Source organism: Neolamprologus multifasciatus, chromosome 18, assembly GCF_963576455.1.
Source record: "Neolamprologus multifasciatus chromosome 18, fNeoMul1.2, whole genome shotgun sequence".
NCBI lineage: Eukaryota > Metazoa > Chordata > Actinopteri > Cichliformes > Cichlidae > Neolamprologus > Neolamprologus multifasciatus.
In genome coordinates, this window is record NC_140456.1 from 32,322,008 (window position 1) to 32,344,877 (window position 22,870).

Genomic DNA, 22,870 nt, shown 5'->3' on the forward strand with positions numbered 1-22,870 from the left:
TTATCATGATTTATTTCCTTAAGGTCTACATAAATTGTGTTCTCTGTCTGTTGAAATGATAAATGCATCAGAGCTCTCAGCTGTGTTGCAGTGAATACACACCAGGCTTTTTTGTAACTCCTGTGAGGAACTTCAATAATAACCCACCTGAGAGCTGCCACCCTGCCTCTGCTTTTGATTCAAACTCCCAAGAGCCCTTCAGTGAGTGGATCATTCAAACTAGACCACTTTGTCTTTTGTGTTTACTCAATAACATGCATTGTTCAAACATAGCAGAGTAGTGTGTGTTTTCCTATGATCCTAGAAAGTTTTGTATGGATTGTGTGAGATCAAGTAATGCTGTTTGTTTCACTCAGCTTATTATGGCTGATGATCTAACAAACTGCTGTTTATACTCTTGTGTACCTTTAACCTCTTTATTGATAAAAAAAGGTTTTATTTTACATCAAATACTTTTCAGCTTTCTTATTAAGTGCACATTTGTTCGGAGTGAAATATATATTTATGCAGGTTTTGCATTGATACCGGTGAAGTGTCCCTACCTTGCAGACGTGCCCTGCATCTTAATCTTATTTGAAGTTACCTCAAAGTAATGAATGCAATGAAAACCTGAGAACACTTGGATAGAAGAACATTAGTACTGCTTGATCTCTGGATGTTTTAACTGCCCTGATTAGCAGTGTTGGGAAGGTTACTTTTAAAATGTATTCCATTACAGAATACAGAATACATGCCCCAAAATGTATTCTGTAACGTATTCCGTTACGTTACTCAATGAGAGTAACGTATTCTGAATACTTTGGATTACTTAATATATTATCATGCTGTTTACAACTACATGAATGTACTATTGCTGTGATTTATTACTGTTACTGAAGGTCCGCGGCTCTGAACCGTAGTAAAGGGACCTCTGGCTAATACGGTGGGTTCTGTGTCGGCTCGTAGCCGAAAACTAGCTTTACTTTGTTGTCTGGGTCAACTTTGCTAGCGAGAGACAGAGAGAGGCGTTGAAAGGCTGCTCCAACGGAACTTATTGTTTTTGGAGGAAAACACGAACACGGTGTACAGTCGAGTCTTAATAGCTTACTTACAACTGGGCTCGTCAGGCTCTCTTCTTGGCTGCAGTGATTATTATTATATTTACATGCTTCCAGCTCCCGTTTCTGCTCGATGACAGCTCGTACTTTTCCTTTTTCTCCCTCCCTCGCTCACAGACACATAACGTGTATGGCAGTCCATTCTCCCTGCAGCACGGACTACACTGCCCATGATGCTACATTCTTTAGAGCTATACCGGTAGCATTCTGCCTATTAGCTTAGCACAACAACAACAAAAAGGCCTCTCTCACCCAGGAAACAGCAGAGAGAGAGCGGCACCCTGTAACCATGGCAACCGTAACGCTGCCGCCTGGAACAACAGCACGTAGCTGTCAAACAAAACCCAAACAGTCCTGACCCGCCACAATATAAAACAGGGAAGTACCACCATGTAATCCATTTATTTCAACAAAGTAACTGTATTCTAAATACCACCTTTTTAAACGGTACCTGTAACGGAATACAGTTACTCATATTTTGTATTTTAAATACGTAACGGCGTTACTCCCCAACACTGCTGATTAGTCATCATTAGTTATTAAAAGTATCTAGAATAATTCCTAAATATACAACAGTGCCTTGTTCATTTTTTACCTCATTTGGGACATGTTTTTATCATTGTGAAACTGGTTTGTTCCATCACATATGAGCTAGAGGACTCACTACTTTGGAAGTCATTTTTCCTTTTATATGGCATCAATCTAGTTTGTACACCTCCAAGAATTATTGGAGTTTAAAGTCATTGTAGAGGTGTGGTGTTTGTGCTTTACATCATTTTCAGGTCTCTGTCAGTGTATTAAACGCGTTGGCGTGTTCCTTCTTGCGTAATGCATTTTATTTTATTTAGGACTGGGGTTTCACTGTGCACTTCCCCTGCCGATCTTGGCTCTTGCTGACAGTGTGGTAAAAATACCATGCCTTCACTTGCGTCAACAGAGACAGTTCCTCTACCTTTCCAAACAGCAGATTTCACACATACGCTACAGAGGATTTATTTATTTATTTGTTTGTTTATTTGAAGTGTAGCTTAAACTGAACATGTGAGTTTCTTCTCCTTTACCGCTACAGATAGAGGCGATGCATGTGGCTCCTGCCGCCTACTCTCAGCTGCAGAGACAAAGAGCCCAAGGGCCTGTATGCGCACAGGTCAAGTACATCCCACTCAGTGTTGTTCCCTTTTGGGTGATGAGTGGATGTGGCAGAACATGGCTCGGCAGGTGGCCCGAATGCCATTCAGAGAGCCTCATTTAGCACATACGTAAAGGATGCTCTTCTCAAAGTGTTGTTGTTGTGTTTGCACATGCGTGTGTGTGCAGGCAGGTGTGCAAAAACACTGGCTGTTTGAAGTCGCCTGTCAGTCTAGAAGAAAAGCTGCTCTAGTCCCTTATCAGCAGGTAAACTAGTCGGTATGTGTGTTTATACTTTTTTTTAGATGATTTTCACTTGAATGCAAAGTTAAATTCTGAATTTTCATGAAGATGAACACCTACTGCAGATTTTTCTTTATCTATACGCACAACACTCTATATTCGTTTTTGTTTTGACAGCTTGTTTAGTTTTCAGTCTTTTGATGAAAATGTGAGCTAAGTTTTAGCCAACAAACTCTAAAGGCACTGTAACCTGTTTTTCTTTAGCAAACTTTCAGCCTCACTTGTTATGTGTGCTTTTGATCGGTGGATCTTCTGTGTTTTCCGACTCCGGCGGAAAAGGCGCTATTTCTGTGTTCCCACACAGTTTACATGAAACAAGCAACACAGATTAACTCTTCTCTGTGACTGTGGCTATCATTTCCAAACTGTTTGAAGCTTTAGCTTTAGATCTGGCATTACCATGGCTACCTGGTTTTCCTGCTGCTGGGTGGGTTATCATTCAGAAGCTGACTCACTCCCTTGTTCGCTAAATTCATGTTTCCATCCCTGGAGTTTGACTGAGTGAAGGTAAACGGTTACATAACACTAATACAGTGATATTTCTTAAATAAATGACAGGCTGCCATCAGTTATTACTCATTCCTTTTCACAGCAACACGACTATATCAGACTGAAGTAGCATTTCATTTACATGCCACATGAGCTTGCCTTTTCAGAACTGCTTACAGAGGTGTTGTTGTGCATCTATCGGGGTACGGCTAGCCAACATTTAAATCCAAATTTTAAATTTTCAGTGTGTCAAAATGTGCTATCTTATATTCCTTACTATCTTGATCTCTTTTGAGTTAATCACATCAAATGTTTAATAATTCAAGCAATAAACTTTTGACAAACTGGCTAATACCTTGACAATGACTCAGCTTACTGTCAGGTCGTGTTAGGATGCAATAATCTTGATTCTTGTTTCATGCAGAGCACAAATCCACGCAGCAACAACATCCTTGCTATTAGGGCTGCCACAAACGATTATTTTGATAGTCGACTAGTCACCGATTATTTTTGCGATTAGTCGACTAATCAGATCATCATCCATTAGACGTAAAACGTACAGCTTATTGCACCAGCAGCATCTGCTCTTATATAACTATCATTAGCTTACAGCTTTAAGTGTTTAAGGTCTGTGCTAACTAAAAATAAAGACAAGATGATAGTTTATTAAATTTTAATGACATTTGCAGATTGTTTCGGTGAAGTTTAATAAACTCCTTGCTATCTAAAATATAACAGGACACCGGAGTAAATTCTCGAGCATCTCACACTTCTGATAATCAGCTGTCTGCTTGACGTTTATTCAGCTGTGTAAAAACTATAACTTTAATCTCAGCCAAACCGATTTACTCAGGAACAAATAAAATACTAAAAAAAAGCCAAACAATAACATTTTTAAGTTATCTAAGTGACTTATATATCATGTTTAACCTGAGTAGCGAAAGACAGCGGTGGGTTTGGAAACGATTTGCCGGGAGTCCGGTGTTCTCACGGCTCTAGTGAGCCTAGCCCCCGGCTAGCTATCGAGCTAGTGGCTAACAGACGTCTCCGAAAACGTCGGAGCGCTTTTGAAAATATGTGGTGTCTTGATAAACTGAGCAGATATTTGAGGTTTACACAGCTACATTCTCACCTGAAAATATGTTAAACGTTTATTTTGTGACCCAGAAAGAATAATAAGAGTAATATTAAAACTAACTAGCTGCCGCCATTGTTGGAAACTGAGCTGGGCTGCGCTATGAATTCTGGGACAGCTTCTTCTTCTTCGGGGTTTAACGGCAGCTGGCATCCTTGTACATGCAGTGCTGCCATCTTCTGTTTCAGTCCGTTATTACACTCTTAAATCCTACTACTTATTCCTGCGTCTTTTGGGATCTTACAAAGTTTCAAACGACGCGTCGACTATTGAATCAGTCGTCGACGATTTTGATAGTCGACGTAATCGTGACTAGTCGACTAATCGTGGCAGCCCTACTTGCTATATATTCAAGTTGGCACTTCAGTCTCTATTTTGGGTTTTGTTGCAGTGGTACTCTGCAATAGAAAAAAAATCTATTTTCTTGCTGCGTTTCTAGTATCAGTCTAAAGGAAAAGAAAGAAGCAGCTGTAATGGCTAAACTTTAAGAGGTTTAACACACTTTTACTGCCCAATAAGCCGGGTTTATTTTATTTGGCTGAAACCTGGAGAGTAGGTTAGCCGATAAAAAGAGTTTAGAGATGCTCATGACTGCTCGCTAACTGCAGTTTCATAGGTTGTCTTGGTGGTTCTTAGCTGACTGTGGTGTAATTTAGCCTCATTAGCCTCTTGACACAGATACGACTGTGTCAGACATTTCTGTTCCAAAGTAATTCTGGCTCAGCAGGTGATATATTTCTGGACATTTCTGATGTAGTGGTGTCCCACTGCAGAAGGGATCACAGTGATTCTAAATGGAAGTGCAAGGATTCATATTTTTGACTGTGGATGGCAGATGAGATGGATGGATTGAAAGAAAGTTGTGGCATTTGAGGCTTTATGATAATGTTACCTGCACACTGCTCTATTCAGATTTCCTAAACATGTTAAGCTGGGGGGACCCTGGGGTCAGGAGGACTGGAAATGGGACTGGGAAGCTGCTGGTTTGCGCAGATTCCAAATACGTAGCAGAGAATGAACAGATTAATTATTTGACAGATTTGTCGAGCAATTAACAATTCAATTTCATCCCAGGGTGAAAATCTTTGAGTGAAAGGGACCAGGTTGGGCATTTCCAAGTTGACCTACAGTGAAAGCGAGGCTTCATTTGAAGAATTCCTTCATTCAGAAGTCAGAAAGATATTCCAGGGATATATGGAGATATTTTCAGGTGCAGAACTACAGCAAAGTTAATGCTAAATGAGGCTTATTTTCATGTGGACGTTTAGAGAAAGGCATTCAAGTTGAACATTTTAGCCTGTTAATTAAAAACAGTTACATTATACAGCTTTTATATGGGCTTGTCGGACAGTAAAATTTAGATTTCCATCTTTTTCCTCAGCAGCATTTCAAATGTAGTTTTATTCGAGTTTTCCTGTCAGCTGGAGTCTTTTGAGCTTGGTTTGTTTCTTCACTGGTATACCTTCAGGGCCACACTGGTCTCCTCTTATGTTGAGCTGTTGCATCTAGCTCTTCCAATTTTAATGTTACCCCATCCCAGTGCTTTCCCTCTCACAAAAAAAGCTGAACTCTCTGAGGTTGGCCGTGGGGGGGGCTTTGTACTTTTTGAAAGAGTCTGAAGAGTCAGTGGTGTGCCCACTGCAGCTGACAGTGGGTGTTACTCAAGCTTCTTGACTTTCTGTGTCTATTACCTCACACGCCAAGGAACACTAATCTAATAGCTGTTTAATGAGATATGATCAAAAGTTCTTAAGAATAACATTTTTTGAAGCTTTCCCTTTGTGGAATTATGTACAACTAAACTTAACTCAGCTCACAGAATATTACTCGTACTGCATACACCAAACTGGGTATAGTGGGCTGTACTTTCAAACTGAGTGCGTACACACTCCCAACAGACAGATACAGTATAGCCACCATTACATCACATACTGGTCTCTGGTTTCACATTTGAAACCCTCAACATTAGCATTTTACCGACTGCCCCATTATTCTACTTAGAGATGGACCGATCCGATATTACGTATCGGTATCGGTCCGATACTGATGTAAATTACTGGATCGGATATCGGAGAGAAATAAAAGATGTAATCCGATCCATTAAATACCAGAAAAGCACCTCACAGAACTTGCAACATGGCGTAACTCGGCTCATAACCGTAGCACGTCGGAGCAGTGTGGTCACGTGATAGAGCGGCTGTGTGTATTTGTAGCCTTGCTACCAAACCAGCATTTCATCTCTGAGGAAGTTTTCCCAGAGAGAAGTAAAGCAAGTGTGTAAGTTCATCTCTGAATGTTTGTAAAGCATTCCCACGTTAAGCTTAACAACCGATATATGGAGCGACTGCCTCTCTCTCTCTCCTGCTGCTACTTCAATCGTGAAACTGCTTAATGATCAGCTGATCGGCTTTTCTGTCATGAGTCCGTCTCTCTTGTTTGTTTATCGCCCACTTCGTGCCAGAAAGAGGAAACCAGCGGCTGAACAACAGCAGCACGTTTAAGCTTGATAAGCTGTTGTTAGAATTTATTTAATATTACTTTCTACACCAGGATCTTTTTCTACGCAGCTGACGGCTGGTAACTGTCCAGGGGCGGATCTAGCAAAGTTTAGCCAGGGGGGCCGATAGGGCATGAACAGGGAAAAGGGGGCACAAAGACATACTTTTCTTTCTTATTCTCATTTAAAATAATATCTGAAATAATTATCTGAATCTTACACCCAAAGTTTTAATCTTATGTAAAATATATAGAAGTCCATTACTGTATATAGTAACTGTTAAGTCTAATATACCCTAGTAAGCTATAGTACTTTTTCCTTTGGGAAGATACCATCTGTGCAGTCTGCAGTTCTGTTGAAGAAAGATGTTGAATCTATTTAATTATTCTTGAAAAATAATTTATTTCTGTGCATTTTTTTTTCACACTTCATCAAATTAAAGTTGATTACATCGATTAAGCATCATGAGGTGGAGGGTGGTTCCCTATTTTTTTTGCTGGGAGTTTGCAACCCTGTTAGTTTGGTTGCTTAATATTTCTGCTAAGTACTCTTTAAAATACCAGAATAGGGAGGATGGAGCAGGTTTAAGTTTATTAGATTGATCAGTGTTGCTGAACTATGAAATATTTTGGGTGCAGTGTATTTTTTACATACAGGTATAACAGAATAGCTTTAGTGTTGTTATTTATTTAAACTTGAGTTTGAACTTATACAAAATGCAGCAAGATATTTAAAAAACTGTTTTATTGATTAAAACACACTATATCAGATTCATATCGGTACCGGACATAAAAAAGTGGTATCGGGCCATCTCTAGTTCTACTTGAGCCAGAAGTGACCATATTAGGAAACCATGTTATTTATCACATAATTGCCTGTTTTAGTACATCTTTCAATAATAACAGTCACAATATTAACTTTGAACCTTGACAAAAAAGTTAAGAAATAAGTTCAACTCTGTATAAATGGTAAATGGCCTGCATTTGTATAGCGCTTTTCTAGTCCTTAAGGACCCCAAAGCGCTTTACACTACATTCAGTCATTCACCCATTCACACTCACATTCACACACTGGTGATGGCAGCTACATTGTAGCCACCTGGGGCGCACTGACAGAGGCGAGGCTGCCGGACACAGGCGCCACCGGGCCCTCTGACCACCACCAGTAGGCAAACATGGGGTTAGTATCTTGCCCAAGGATATTTGGCATGCAGCTAGGAGGTAGCCTGGGATCGAACCACCGACCTTCTGATTAGTGGCTGACCTGCTCTGCCACCTGAGCTACAGCCACCCGTATAACTGCTATGAAGGGACGGTTTAGCTAATAATTTAGCTTTTTAAATTTTTTTTTTTACAAGACTTCAACAATTCTTCATGGGAGTCATGATTGACAACAAACCATATGAACTGAACGGGCAACCAGCTTTGACAAGGGGACATTCAGCTCAAGTCACTTATTTCAAAATATTCCAAAATCTCAGGTGGCTGAGGCAGTTTTTGTGTTTTGCAATTACAAGTAGGGTCGTACTTTAACCTCTTTTTAGTTTCAAAGAGATGTGACAGGTACTTCCCAGAGTTTGACCTGCACAGGCCCATCCACTCAGTGTCATCCTTTGTCATGCTCGTCATTACGACTGCTGCAGAACTACTGTTGATCAAATAATAATGAATTCAATAAATATATATTTAATTGAATCGCTATGGGCAAATTGCATGAATTAGTGTAACTTACTTTAGTGAGACTTTACTGGGTGGGCCTGGACCTCTGAAGCCCATCCAAAGACTTGATGCTTATGGGAGTCATTTCTAAAGTCAGCTTCAAGTTGCCATTAGAAAAACTGCAGTTTTGGCACTCCCATGTTGACTTATTTCCAGCCACAGAGATGCCACCGCTATGACCTACTTACATCACTCAAATTAAACCACTATATTTTTAGCTGACGTCCACTTGGTCGTTAACACTTGGATTAGAGCATTCACACTCTCCTTTACAAAAGCAGAGCCAAGAGGCAACATCTCCAAAAGTTGATTCTGTTCATCTGGACGTTGCGTTTTGTGGGAGAAACATTTCGTCACTCATCCAAGTGACTTCTTCAGTCTCAGCTGACTGCAGGTTTCAATCTTATAAACAGTACATTTGCATAATGACTGAAACCAGCCCACTGAAGAAACAATGGGCTGGGAGGTCAGTCCTTAAATTTAATTACTTTAATTATGCTACGCTACGTCCAGATGAACAGAATCAACTTCTGGAGATTTACTTACCTGGATGATTGAGCATGCATAGATAAATAGAGCTCAAACTTTGTTTTTACTTTAATAATACCGCTCGGCAAATATTTGACTTCATATCAATTCTTCTGAAACTCCAATAATTGCATTAATGATTTTGTTGAATCAGACCAAATACAAAGCTGGCTGTATACATGACTGATACGTGACTGTAGGAATGCAGTTCAATATGCATGAGAAGCAGTTGGGTTCTGGACGCGTTCTTCACAGAATATCACTGGATGGACTGAAGGCAGACTAACTGATGTGGAAAACAGATCTAAACGGTCGCTACTAATTTATTTATCTGCCATTGTGGACTTCTTTGCAGAAGCTGACAGATTGTTTCAGTGCGCCAGTCACTCATTAGCCTCCCCCAGCACAAACGGATCACGCTGAGCAAAGATTTCAGTTCATAATTAATTCAAGCTTAGCAGCCTTTTCTGCAGTGGTGAGATGCGGCGCTCGTACTTTGCATACTTAAGTAAGCAAGAAAATTCCTTTGTTTTAATTTTGCTCACGTTCTAAAGCGACGGTTCGCTGGGATAAACCGTGTCAATAAACATAAAAGCTGTAGGCACGCAGAGGTTATCTTTTTTGACCAAGCCTGCATTGTAGGGAAGCTTGTTTTGATGCTGCTTTCATTGAGATTGCCTTTAGCTAAACAAACTTTTCTCATTCATTAAAATTCCATTTCATGCCCTTATACTAATCAAACTCTTCTCTCTCCCAGTAAAAGCTATTTGCAATAAGTCCAGGAGTCCTTTGTGTTGCCCGGTTCTTGTGCACAACCATTCGAGGCTTTTTGGAAGAGCAATCAAGTACTTCAGGGTCTGTTTTAAAGAGACTGTTGGCAGCCAAAAAAGGTCTGAGAGCCAATCTCACCTCTGCATGCCGTGTTTTCGGCGACTGTGCTTGGAAAGGAGCCACCTCGCACAAGGTACGCACAAGGCTGACACTTTGCAATTACTCATTTCAATCAGATTTCATATTTAAGTTCAAGCATGAAGGCATCGTCCACCCACCCACACACCTGCTGTCATCAAGCGAAAGCCAACAGATTTGTTCTGATGTGAAAAATGCATTGCTCGGTTAAGCTTTGCTTCCAGTCTGGAAGGGAGGGGATTTGGGGAGGTAAAACCAGGCAGAGAGGAGATAATAGGATTTATTTGACTGTGTTTTTGACTGTGTTTTCAACAAAACTGAGCCTCGTCGCAATTAAAGAGCTTGCACAAGCCCAGAGGTGGATTTTGGCTAAGTGACGACTCATCACATCAAGTGTTGAGTGTGCAGGTAAATAAAATGAACTTGGCTGTAAGAGTGTGTTAAAATCAAGTTTGACAGTCGCAGCCACTTCGTTGCTAAAATCAAACAGCTTTATTTGAAAAGGAATTATGATAATTGTGTTTTTAACCCTTGTGTGATCCAGATGCATGCACCCACACTGCAGCCCATGAGAATGTGCTGCTTTTCACATCCGGACTTGACATTTGCCATGCTCCGGTGCCTCTGTGGGTTATAGCACATGCACTGTCCTTTTAAACCAGCTTGCTACATTTGAAAAATGTTGTGCACTTGCTTTCATCTCTTGCCAGCTTTTGAGCAACGACGCACCTTGAAAATATGCTTTAAAAAAAGATTGCTTGTTAGAGGCATTTATTTTAGGTGGAGCATGGAGCAATGCATTTTGAAGGGACAGTTTTATAGGAGTGTTAATTTGTGTGTCTTTTTTCCCCGTAACTCTTTTTGAATCTAGAGAAATGCAAACACTCAGAAACACACATTTGCATATACATGGTTCATACTGAAAACTACTTTCTTAGTAAATCAAAGACTATACATCTGAGCATGTGCTCCAGGTGCATTTGCTGCGTGAATGTGAACAGTACCTTAATAGCAGAGGTGGCAATCTGGAGGTGGTGCAGTCGCCTCAGGGTGCTCTCTCGATCTGTGAAGTAGGAAGCGGCCAGCTGATGGAGCAGCTCCAAAGACACTACTGAGCTGTTGCTGTTGCCTTCGGACTTCTTATTCAGCTTCTGCTTGTCCAGGAAAATGGTCAGAGACTCTTCTCCTGTGGATCGATGATAATCATTTTACAGAGCACTCCGTGATGAACAGTTTTCATTGAGAAAATCATTTGTTTCTTTCTGAATCCTCTTTAACGTGGATAAAAAGCCAAATGAAGACGAGCGCGTACGTTATATGTGGAAAAACTGGAGTGACAATCTTTGAGTTTGACATTTCTTTGGAAAGGCCTTCAGCGTCTCGCTGCGGTTTTGTGGTTTGTCTGCTGAGGTGCAGGTACTGTATCATTTGGATTGGCAGCAACAGAACCATTGCCACTAAAATTGGAGGTTGTATTCCTTCCCCAGACACCAATAGTTTGAAAATATGAAAGGCGAACGTGGCATTTATCTTGTGCAAGCTAAAACATGTAAGTAATATAAAGCGTGAGCAAGAATTTCTCAGCAATGCCAGCAGCTACTGATGTGGGAAACTTTTTAACAAATCACATGAGACAGGATTCTCTTACTGTAAATGCACCAAGCACCTTTTTATTTGCCCGTGTAATGTCCAAATAAATTGCGGACAGCTCTTACTGTAATTTCTCTAAAACTTTCAGAGTGATAAGTTCAATTCCCGGACACTGCAGGGAACACTTTATTCCCAACCTCCCTAAATTGAATCTGAATGGGAGATTAAGTGTGATCCTTAGCAAAGCCGCCACTCCAAAAGTGTCTTGCTAAGCATAAGATTTGCTTAGAAAAGCCACACTTTCTTGGTCTTCAACAAAACACACCATTATTTATGGATGAGCGCCAAGAGGCTTTAAAGCCATTCAGAGAAACACAGAGAGACTAACTCTGATCTGAAATTCATGGGTGTTCAGTTATTTAGGAAGCGCAGGGTGTTTATATTTACCGCCACCTTTTCATTTGAGTTTCTATTGCAAAGTGCAATGTCGCAACTATAACAGCCAAAAAGTACTTTTGTTCTCTAAGTGTAATGCATTTAATTTTATTAATGTAAAAGGTACCTTTCTGAGGCTGAGTGGCTTTTTTGCGGGGGGAATGAATCAGTTTTTCACTCCTCTTTCACTTTCACTCAACCGTTTAACAAAATACACTTAGATGTAATCACAGCAGAAGAAAAGAGAACAAAAAACAGATATTTCATGCGTTTTCACTCTGCTACAGTAATCAGTATGCAGAATGGATCTGCCCATTTAGTCGAGGCTGTTAATTACACATAGACACTATCAGTGTGACACTGCATTCACCCCCGGCTCTGAAACTGCTCCAGTGCATACATTCAGTGATAAGTGGCATTAAAGTTAGGCGTCTGCAGACGTGAAAATCAGAGCGGCTGTTAGGAGACTGTTCCTGTGAGAGAACTGGATTTGTCTGCTATGTGAACTGTGTTTGGGTAATTTTGGTATTAAACATTTCAAGCCTGAACCGTGAAATAATTGAAACTGAACCTTCTGACAATTTTTTTCAAAAGTAATGAAAATAATTATTAATTTGCACATTTGAATTTTTTTTGTGTTTGTTTTTTTCAATTTATTGCTGAAAAATGTATTGTGCAATTTATGTTGGTTTTTCAAATATGATGCACTAGACGTTAAGTTTCAGGCTACGTCCACACGTACACGGGTATTTTTGAAAAGGGAGATTTTCCGTTTCCATTTTAAAAAATAATCCCGTCCACACGTAAAGGCAGAAATGAAGGAAAACGCTGCTAGGAACATGCCAAAACAACAGGTGGCGCTATATTCCTATCTGTGTAGAAATGTTGGCCAATCAGAAGTCTAGAAGCCTCGGTGGGAAATAGTAAACAAAGCTGGGGCATAGAAGCAGTGTTGCCAACTTAGCGACTTTGTTGCTATATTTAGCGAGTTTACAAACCCCCTAGCAACTTTTTTTCTAAAAAAAAAGTCGCTAAAAAAAGACGTGAAAGCGCATATGGCTTTTACTCTCAACAAGCAGCGGGTGCTGTAACGCAGTCAGTTCTTCTTTCACTGTTATGCTGTTTTGTGGATCAGGTTTAAAACTACTTATAAACACACACACACAGTAACTCCACCAGAGTGCCTATTTCGGGTCACTTTTGCCGGTCCAAGCCCGGATAAAGGAGCAGGGTTGGAATTGTGACATTAAAAAAAACAATAATTGCTAAAAGAAATTTAATTTGTAGTTCTAAATAAATTCTAAATGCATTTAGGACGTTTTTTATTCACTTTATGTCTCTTCCACGATGTTATTTCTCTCTCCAACAACATTGGTTACAATTACATTAGCATGACCAATTATGCAAATTAGGTGATGGCGATGGTGATGGCATTTAGCGACTTCTAGCGACTTTTAGGACAACCAATAGCGATTTTCCTTACTGAGGAGTTGGCAACACTGCATAGAAGCAGAACCGAGTCGTATGTGTGGAGGGACAGTAACTGTGTGTGTATATGTAAGCATTTAAACACTGCAGAGAGAACAATTAACAGTAACAGTATTGTAGAAATTAATTTCACAGAAACAATGACGTGGCGCACAGTGTGACGTCAAAAAATGCGCGCAACTTTGACGCTGCGTTTTCTGCGTTTTCTCCGTTTTTCTCGTCCACACATAAATGCAAAAACTGAGTTTTTAAAAATCTCCGTTTTCAGTGACCGAAAACGCCGTTTATGTGTGGGCGAAAGGTGCAAACGCATAGAAAAATCTGCATACGTGTGGACATAGCCTAAGACTAATTATATCATCGTAAAATCTGCAATTTCACACATTCATAGCATATTTTATGTGGCTGAATGATCTGAGTAACCTAGGATTGTAAATCCTGACCGGGTCCTTAGATATGCCGAGACTCACTATCACTCCTTGCAAATGTACTTGTATATCTGCACTACACTAGTTGATGACTGAGATTAGGTGTTTATCAGTATCACTAGGTTGTCATCTTGAACAGTACACAGGTCTCGTTCTTGTGTTTGTGACCCTCACACGATCGATGCTGCTGCCGATCTGTTTTGTGAGTTGCTTCTCTCCTTGGGGATTGAGGCAAAAAAGAAATCCAATGAAGAAACACGGGGGTATGAAACAGGTCATTTCAATCCCTCTTCTGCTCTGCGAGGCTCTAATGTTCATCAGAGGGAACGATGAGTGGAAAATTACCTCTGAGGGAGACAAGCATTGTTGAGTGCTGCAAGTGCAAGATGTAAGCATTGTTGCTATTTCTACTTAATACGTGAGACTCTTTCCTGGTATAAAAGGACAGATAGACTCCTGGAGCTACACTAACACAGGCAACATCCTCCGAGACCTGAAACGAACGCTTTCTCTATTTCTGGCGTGTCCCGACACTTCCTAACCCGAGAATAAAGGAGAGTGTGTCACCTGCAGTGCTCCCTTACCTCCCAGGGTGGCAGTAACCAAGAAGTGGGTCCCGTACTTCTTGATGAGGTTTTCATTGATTTGCTGCAGGGTTGGTCGTCGGCCCAGTAACCGCAGGTTGCGTAGGAACTCTGGTGCTAAGGGCAATGGAGATTTGAGGAAATCTCTCTTCTCCGTAGCCAGGCTGTTCACCTTCCAGTGGCTGAACTCCCTGAAATTATAAATACATGAAAAAGTGATTATATGCTCGAGCATTTTAGCATGATGTGGAATTACAGGCAACTGACTAGAATATACTGCTAAATATAATGACAGGAACATTTAAGGTTACAGTCATACATTTCTGAAGTGACTACAGAGAGAGAGTCTACTTATTGCACAATGGTCCCTGGGAAATCCTGACTTGTTATTTCATTGTGAGATTGTCTTGACCATTATATGTTAAAAAAAAAGGTCACACAAAAAGAAACGTCTTATCTATTCTTATCTGTAATGTGATCCTATTGGCCAACGTCATAAAGATCACAGATAAAGTGACACTTGTTGTGGTGTGTTAACGCTGTATGTATAAGAAACAGTCTGGTGTATGAATGTGTGAATGTATGAATAGAGTAAAGTACTCTGAATGGTCAAAAGTTTAGGAATTGTGATAGATAATGTGCAAATCTGTGACAAAATAAAGATATATTTATTAGGGGTGCAACGATACTCGTATCGATATTGAACCGTTCGATACAGTGCTTTCGGTTCGGTACGCATATGTATCGAACAATACAAAATTTTTAATATATTTTATCAACTTTCCTTCTGACGGTGCTGTCTGTGTTGAGCGCTCAGTGGATCTGCGCTCGACAGTGCAGCCTAGGCGGAGTAGTCAAACGCAGATTCACTGAGCGCAGCGCAAGCTAGCAAGACAGAAGCTAAGCTCGTTGCAACATGGCAAATTGAACCTCCCCCACCCTCATTCAGATCTGGCGTTTGGAACTATTTTGGTTTTCATGTGAAGTATGACCCTAAAGGTAAGCGTGTCATGGACTAAAGTAAAACAGTATGTTGGATGTGCCAGCAATGCTCAATTACATGGGTGGGAACTAGTGCGTTAGCGCAGTTAGCTCGTTAACGTGTTGATGCTGTCCAGCCCCACGCACGGGGCGATCCGCGGTCGCTCGTTAACGGAGATTTGCCGTGTTGTGGCGTTAACGTCATTTCAGATTAACGCTGACAGCACTAGTGGGAACACAACGAATATGACTGCACATTTACTCCGACATCATCCTAGTGCAAAGACAAGTGGAAGCAGACAAAAACAACAAGCACGCATGCTACAAACTTTACCCGAGTCATTTAGACAGCCGTTAGCACATGATTCTCCTTATGGGGACCTGATATGTTTAATATGCTGCTGAGAATATAGCCCAGAAGAAGCGTATAGTATAGCTTTTATTTTGGAAAGAGACATTTCTCTGTAATAAACTCTCTTTTCCAAAGATGAGGGATTTCTCGATCAGATAGATTTATTTATTTTTATTACTTTGTTGTTTCAGCAACATTAAATTTAAAAACTGTACTTTTGAGTTAAAATATATATTTATAATTTTAATAAATGACAAATTAAAAAGGCATGAACATTTTTTTGTATCAAAAAAATATCAAACCGTGACACCAAAGTATCGAACCGAACCGAACCGTGAATTTTGTGTATCGTTGCACCCCTAATATTTATATATGATGAGCCACACTGAGAAATATTCAAAAGCCCCAATGTGAGTACAGATGTAGGAGTCATGCAAAAAAGCAAATATTCACGGGATAGTCAGGGGTTAAAGTGGGATGGTGGGGAACCGTAAAATCAGCTGCAGTGGGTCGGCGTTTGGAAAAGAATTAAAGCTCAAGATAACTTCTATCGTAAACTCGAGTTGTTTTTCTTTGTGTCCAGGCTGCTCTTGCTTGATTTTACACAACTGAATTCAACAAGCTGTAAGCAGATGTTTCACAGCTATCTTAGCAGATTTCTATTCAGTCCACTGACAGTTCACTGTTTATACTGTTTTTACACCAGACAATATAGAGTTGGTATAAAGCTTTAATGAATTTTAGAACCATCAGCTGAAATTCAAATTCATCAGTTGATATAACTTAAATGACCATGAGCACCACAGCCACCGTTGGCCAGTCCAACACAGTGCTTTACTGTAAATGCACAACAGTGTGGTGAGCTGACCTGCTTATCCTGCACTAAATAAAAAGCACTGGTGATGGAGGATGTAGGAGGGTCTTTTACGTGTTCTTGTTCCGTCCATTTAAATCCAAATCTGGTTGATTTTTTAAGATTCACAGTGATGTAAAATAAAGCCGGGGTGTCAAATGTGTTTGGCTTAAAGAAACAAGCCTGTTTTGAAAATGTAAGGAATAGAAATGACAAATATTGGAAATTTGTGCAAAAAATGTGAAGAGTAGCAATAAAAAGTTGTCAAAAAACAAATACTCAAGTGAAGTACAGATACAGTAGAGTAACAAAGTATTTGTATTTTTTTTTTCTTCACACTTCTGCAGACAGACAGCCTGGGTTAAGAAGATCACACACCCCGGGCATTCCAAGGTTCGGGACTGTAAAGAAAGTCCGTGTTTTCCAGTGACTCATTAAATGCAACATGGATGTCAGGAGACGCCATCAGTATTCTCAGCTGCGGTCGTGTTTATTCACATTTAATTCAGTGAAATCTGAAAGACGAATGTGGTAATTATTAAATGGTGCTAGAACCTTACATTTGGGACATGTTCTTAATTAAGCAAATGAGGTTTGACCACGCTGGGCTTTCTGTAACCAGCAACACTATCTTCAGATTGCTGTTGAATATCACTGATAAATTCAAGAGACATCACCCTTCTGTATTCAGTCAATGTCTAATGCCTCATAAGAGCCTCAGACATTTTAATCTCTTATTGTTATGACTAGGGATGGGTACCAGTGTAGTAACCAGACCGAAAAGCAGCGCACATTTCGGTGCTTTATTTCGGTGCTTTTTTTTCCTGAGCTGTGATACACTTTAGATTCTAGCCAATCATTTTACGTTTCCGAGGATAGTAGGCGGGTCCAGGTACGTACGTTCTTTTAGAGGAGAGCTACAGATTAAAAATGCCCAAGACGCAGCGGTCAAAAGTCTGGCTGTGCTTCAAAGCAAAATATGCAAACTCAGCAGCTGCAACAAGTGCTTTAAGCTGATACTGTGATACTGTCAAAGGAGGTAACACCTCGAATCTGATGAAACACCTGGCGACGCATAGCGTTTTTTTAAAAAGCCGAGAAATGCGCCGTATTTGATAGCTTGCTGCGAGACCTCACACCGAGCGCAACTACTGCGGGTGTGGTGCCTGTTATCGGAGCCGGAGTTAGCAACATCCCCAAAAACCCAAAGAGGAGAGTCCTGGCCCCTAGCCCTGCCAGCGTAGCAGAAATGATGAGGATGATGATGCAGCAGCAGCCGTTCTTCTCTGCGTGAGTAGCTTAATGTTGTTCGTGTGTAATTTACGTTGAGTAGGCTAACCATGTTATTACATTAATGCATGTAAGGTGAACTAGCAAACACCATCATAGCTACATGCAGCTGTCTTCTTGTTTGATGGCAGATACTCCCTTCACCCTGGACAAAAAGGCTAAAATGACCAAAGAAAAAGTGGAAAACAGTTAAACATGAGAGGTTTTTGGACAAAGTTTGTGTTTTTTCCATTGTTTTAGCACTGCTTCCAGCAAAGAGTGATACCATATATGCCCCATAGCTGCAGAAAAGGCTAACATTGTTATCTTTTTACAAAAAACAGCTGAACATGAGAGGTTTTTGGACCAATTTTGTGTTCTCCATTCTTTAAGCACCGGTTTGAGCACCGTTTAAGCACCGGCACCATTTCAAAAGTACCGGTTTGGCACCGGTATCGGATAAAACCTAAACGATACCCATCCCTAGTTATGACTTTAAAATGATGGCAGGAAAAACACTAACATGTAATCTGCATGGTTTACATATATTGGTGTATTAAACCCATCATAAGTATATTAAGCGCATAAACAACTATGAATAAACCTTTTAGTTGCTTTAACGTAGCAGCTTATTGTTTTGATTTCATGGTCTCTAACTGTACAGATTTGATTCAGTCTGGCAGCTGTTATGATAAGCACAACGTTTGCCTGGGAGCTGGTGCAGAGAAAATAGTTTCTGGACTCACACTTGGTGGGTGGCTAGAAACACCTGTCAATATTAAAGTTAAGAATATGAATATGTAACATTTCTGCTTGTTGACTGTGCAGCCTTGCATGAAGAAATTGTCAGTGTTGTGATTAGAGCCTGGTACGACATGTCCAAGTGCCCAGCTGTCTTCGTTTCAATCAAACAAATAAATAAACTTAAGCTTAAATGAACGTTAGTATTGGGAGGGTTTTATTTTTCTCCAAAACTCATGCAGCAATAGCTCTTTTATCACATCCTGTTGAGAACTTGAACTTGAAACCGTGCATCATGTCTAAAGTGCAGTAATCCCAATCATGGCCTAAAATGACATGAAACATTGGCAGTGCATATACTTGATTTGAAAGAACTTTCTCCTTATAAACAAATCCAGGATGTCACATATAAGTTCGCAGCCTTAGCAAAGTTTAACGCTTTAAGACCTACCATAGAACCAAGTCCGCCAGAGCTTATATTATATTTTTACATGCTGTGGAGCCATTTTTGGGAGCATTTCAAGTTGCTATACATCAATACAACCATTATAGCCCAAATTTTAATAATATGTCTGCATTAAGTGCATAGTAATTACCTAAAATTGCAAAAAATGCAATAACCTACAAAAAAATTGAAAATCGTTTTTGTTTTTTTAACATATATTTCTAGTTAGAGAAATTTAAGAGGCTTATCCCTCAAAACTGTAAATACAAAAAAGTTGCACAAAATATTTTTCCACCACAGGAAATTTATTTTAAGTGTCTTTATAGTTTTATTTTTGAAATACACCAATTTTTATATACTGCAGGAAAAACTAAAATAAATATTATAATGCAAATTTGCAAAAAAGCAGCATATGCATCAAAATAAACTATTTCCAGCAGTGCAATATGAGTCCTAAGCATCCCAGAAACGACACAGAAAGTCATAAAGTCAAAGATAACTTTTAAAAACACCAGTATAGGCTCATGAGGCCCTGATGGTAAAAAAACTACATTTCCGCAAAATGACGTCATTTCCGGTTTCGGGCAGGTCATGGCGGACATGTAAAAGTTCGCGCTGATGGACGTAGGAAGTGTTACAAACAGCTGATCAGATCAGCAAAGCATATTTCTGGAATATTATGTTTTTGTTGCTTCAAGCGCTTTTTATGCAGTTTTTGCAAAGCTATATGTGGAAGGAAACTGTGACCGAGGACAAGCTGATGGCATAAGATGTAAGTACAACTCCTCCGGTTTCATATGCAAAAAAAATTATTGCGCTAGCTTACGTGGTGGCAGTGTTACTGGGATTTAAAAATAGTTAAGCAAAATGGAGCGTGCCCGCTCCGACCGGCTTTAAAGGGTTAAATAACTAAACCTCTGGTGAATCCAGTTCTTTAGCTGTCCAGACAAATGCCAGTAGCAGTGACAATGACCTCTGAGTGGTCAGAGAGAGAGACGAGTCTGGAAAAGCATTTTAAGTGACTGATGGTCATTTCATCGCTTTACTACTTCAGCAGTGGAACCCTGAGGTATGTGAGGAAGATTATGCAAATCTCAGAAGAAAAGTTCAGATCCGCCTCATCTGCATAAATTTGCTGGCAAAACAAGGGAAGTTGAATCTTAGCACATTATGCACCAAACAAAATGCCAGCAGTGATACGCCGCTTTCCCATGAGTGCACTCTTTCCCTCTCGCACATCCTCACAGTGGAGTGTTCACAGAGGGAGACACATCTGCAATATCATTGGCTCACTTGCACTAGCTGCTCTCACATTGTATTTTCATGGTCAAAAGTTTACTATTACCAACACAAAATTGTAATTATGCTGTTGACAGCGTTGTGACTAAACTACAATACGCTACTTCGTGTAATAATACAAAGTAAATATGCATAGGTCATTCAGATAGTACTACAGTAAAGACAGCAATGCGCTGTAATTAGTTTTTAGTTCCTGCATTGCATATTAGTCTTCAAAGGAGAGCTGGGATTTGTAGCCATTTAGCACATGGCATGACAAAGCCTTCCTCAGAAGGAATGGCCTCAGGAGCGTACGGTCAAACTAGTGCTTCATTAGGAGGTTCATTCTCACATAATGCACCAATTAATGTCTGTAGTCTGGCCACAGTCGCAGCACAATTTGTTCACGCTATCATTAACTCTGGCCACAGTGTTCTCCCATGAAAGGAGGGCAACTTAGGGAAAGCAAGTTGGAAGGTAATGCTGCAAAAAAAAGCGTTAAAAAAAGATCAAAAAGCGCAAGATAAAGCTTTGTTTTCTCACTCTTGTGTGTTTTCTTCTCTGCACTCTTTAACTTAAAGATTCAAATCATACAATATCAAAAAGCGCTCAGATTCATTAACTTAGAGCTGGGTATCGTCACCGATCTCTAGAATCGATTCACAAGGTCCCGAATCAATTCGATCCACGATTTCATTTGATTCGATTCGATTCAAATTGGGGAAATTTTGACTCAGACAGTCAGAAATATTATAATTCTGATCACGCATCAGTACATTTCCATATTTTTTGTCTATAAAAAGACAGCTGACACTTGTGAGACTTTATCCAAGGTGTGAGCATCACAGCAGATGCCTTTGTGTCAAAGTAGCTGAGGATAAAAACATGAAGGAGATTTTTCTGGCCTGGGATTTTATAGCAGCTGATCTTAAAAATATTCTGCAGTAGATCAAAAACGAAAGAAAACCATTTATCAACATATGAACGTTACCTGACGCTGCTGAAGTGAAGCAGAGCAAAGTTACAGAGGTTTTAGAGACACAGCTGAGCGTTTTGCAATTCTGCATAATTTTAAAAAGTTTAAATTTGTTCAGAAGCCTATTGAGCAGCAGAAATGAGGCTTTCTTTTCGGAAGTAAGTAAAAAGAAACAGATTTTTAGACGGGAAACTGTTCTTGAAGTACAGAGAGAGAGAGAGAGAGAGCTGTGCATGAAGTGTGATTTTATCGTGGTGGAAGCAAAACAGGAAAAGTCAGAGGGAATTCATGACGATGTTTATGTGAAGCATAGTTTGGATCTTCTTTTGCTGCTGGTTTAGTCAATATTGTTTGGAGAGAGATTAAACCTGCAGCTTTTGAATCAGCGCAAAAAGGACGTAAACACAAAGCGCGGAGCCGCCGACGGATCAGAATCAGCGAGCTGTCCGTGCCGTCGGTGAGAAAGGCGACATCTCACTGATTCTGATGCATCGGCGGCTCCGCGCTTTGTGTTTACGTCTTAGTGCAGAATCCGTGTTCCTGCTCTCCTTTACTGTTTTAGCTGTTTGGTGGTCGTTGTTTTGTGAGGTTTAACCTGAAGGCAAAATAAATTATATTTAAAAACCGATTCAGGATTTTCATGAATTGATTTCACGTTATCCAAGCTAGATTTGATTTTAATCGATAAATCGATAATCAAACCCCACCCCTACATTAAATTAGGGTTCTTCAAACTTAAGGTTTAAAAATCATCTTTTTGCATACTGTAGCTAACAGGGCTTTGCTAAGCATTTAAACTGACTTTTGTTCTAGTTAGTTTTTCTTATACTGCAAATGTGTCTGCATTAACTGATATCCTGTAATCTGCATAAGCAACACTGATTAGCATGTGATGTTCTCAGACGTTCTTTTTAAACATTTAAAAACACAAGTTGTCATGTATTGTAACAACATTCTAGTCAATAAACATGTCACCAAAACATTCACCAGCTGAAAATAAAGCATTCAGCCAAAAATGTTATCAGAGTGAAGTCGTGTCTTGGGATTAAGCAAACACTTTGGATCAGTTGGGTTCAACTGATCCAAGGGGGTCTCAGAGGAAGAGCAGCCTCTCTAAACCATTTTTCTGGAGAAGAGAAACAGTGCTTGGGACAAAGATGCACCAGCTGTTCACAGGAAGTGATCAGAAAAAAAATCTACAGTAGTTGGTGATGAAATAACAGTAGGATTTATGTAACAAGGCAACAGGGCAGATGATAAGCCCAACTGTCCTACTTGTGTCAGTCTACTCAATTAGTTAGTTATCAGGAGCTGACTAAATGCCATTATTGATACTGATCTTATCGAGCAGACAAGAATTCTTTCTTCTTTTTGTTAAATTTCCTTATTATTAGATGTGTCTTGCATTAGTATCCCTGATGCAAACTTACTTGAGTTTGACTGTGTATACTTTCAACACGTTCTCACTCCCAAAGCGTAACATTTTACGCTAGGTGACAAATCGTCAACATATTACGTTTTCGGCTACCCACCACGATGACAACCTCGGAAAAATGAGGAAAAATGAGAACTGTATGGACTCAAACTACACATGTTCGCTCTTTTTCTTCAAATTGCTTAGAAACACGCTATTTAACATCATTAAA

General features: G+C 39.9%; 1 protein-coding gene and 2 long non-coding RNA genes across 3 annotated transcripts in view; 1 reads left to right on the forward strand and 2 right to left on the reverse strand.

Annotated features, from left to right (window-relative positions):
- Positions 1 to 22,870, reverse strand: part of brinp2 (bone morphogenetic protein/retinoic acid inducible neural-specific 2) — a 337,921-nt gene that overhangs the window by 127,046 nt on the left and 188,005 nt on the right. The window contains exons 3-4 of the mRNA XM_085141220.1: positions 14,330 to 14,520; positions 10,809 to 10,990 (exon numbers count right to left, since the gene is read on the reverse strand). Of these exons, the coding sequence (XP_084997346.1) occupies positions 10,809 to 10,990; positions 14,330 to 14,520 (373 nt within the window). The remainder of the gene's footprint in view (positions 1 to 10,808; positions 10,991 to 14,329; positions 14,521 to 22,870) is intronic.
- On the reverse strand, positions 1,609 to 10,802 carry LOC146498416 (uncharacterized). The gene is made up of 2 exons (XR_014870840.1): positions 7,940 to 10,802; positions 1,609 to 7,606 (listed from the first exon to the last, which is right to left on the reverse strand). It is a non-coding gene; the product is annotated as an uncharacterized LOC146498416 (long non-coding RNA).
- LOC146498417 (uncharacterized) lies at positions 18,875 to 21,397 on the forward strand. The gene is made up of 2 exons (XR_014870849.1): positions 18,875 to 18,955; positions 19,870 to 21,397. It is a non-coding gene; the product is annotated as an uncharacterized LOC146498417 (long non-coding RNA).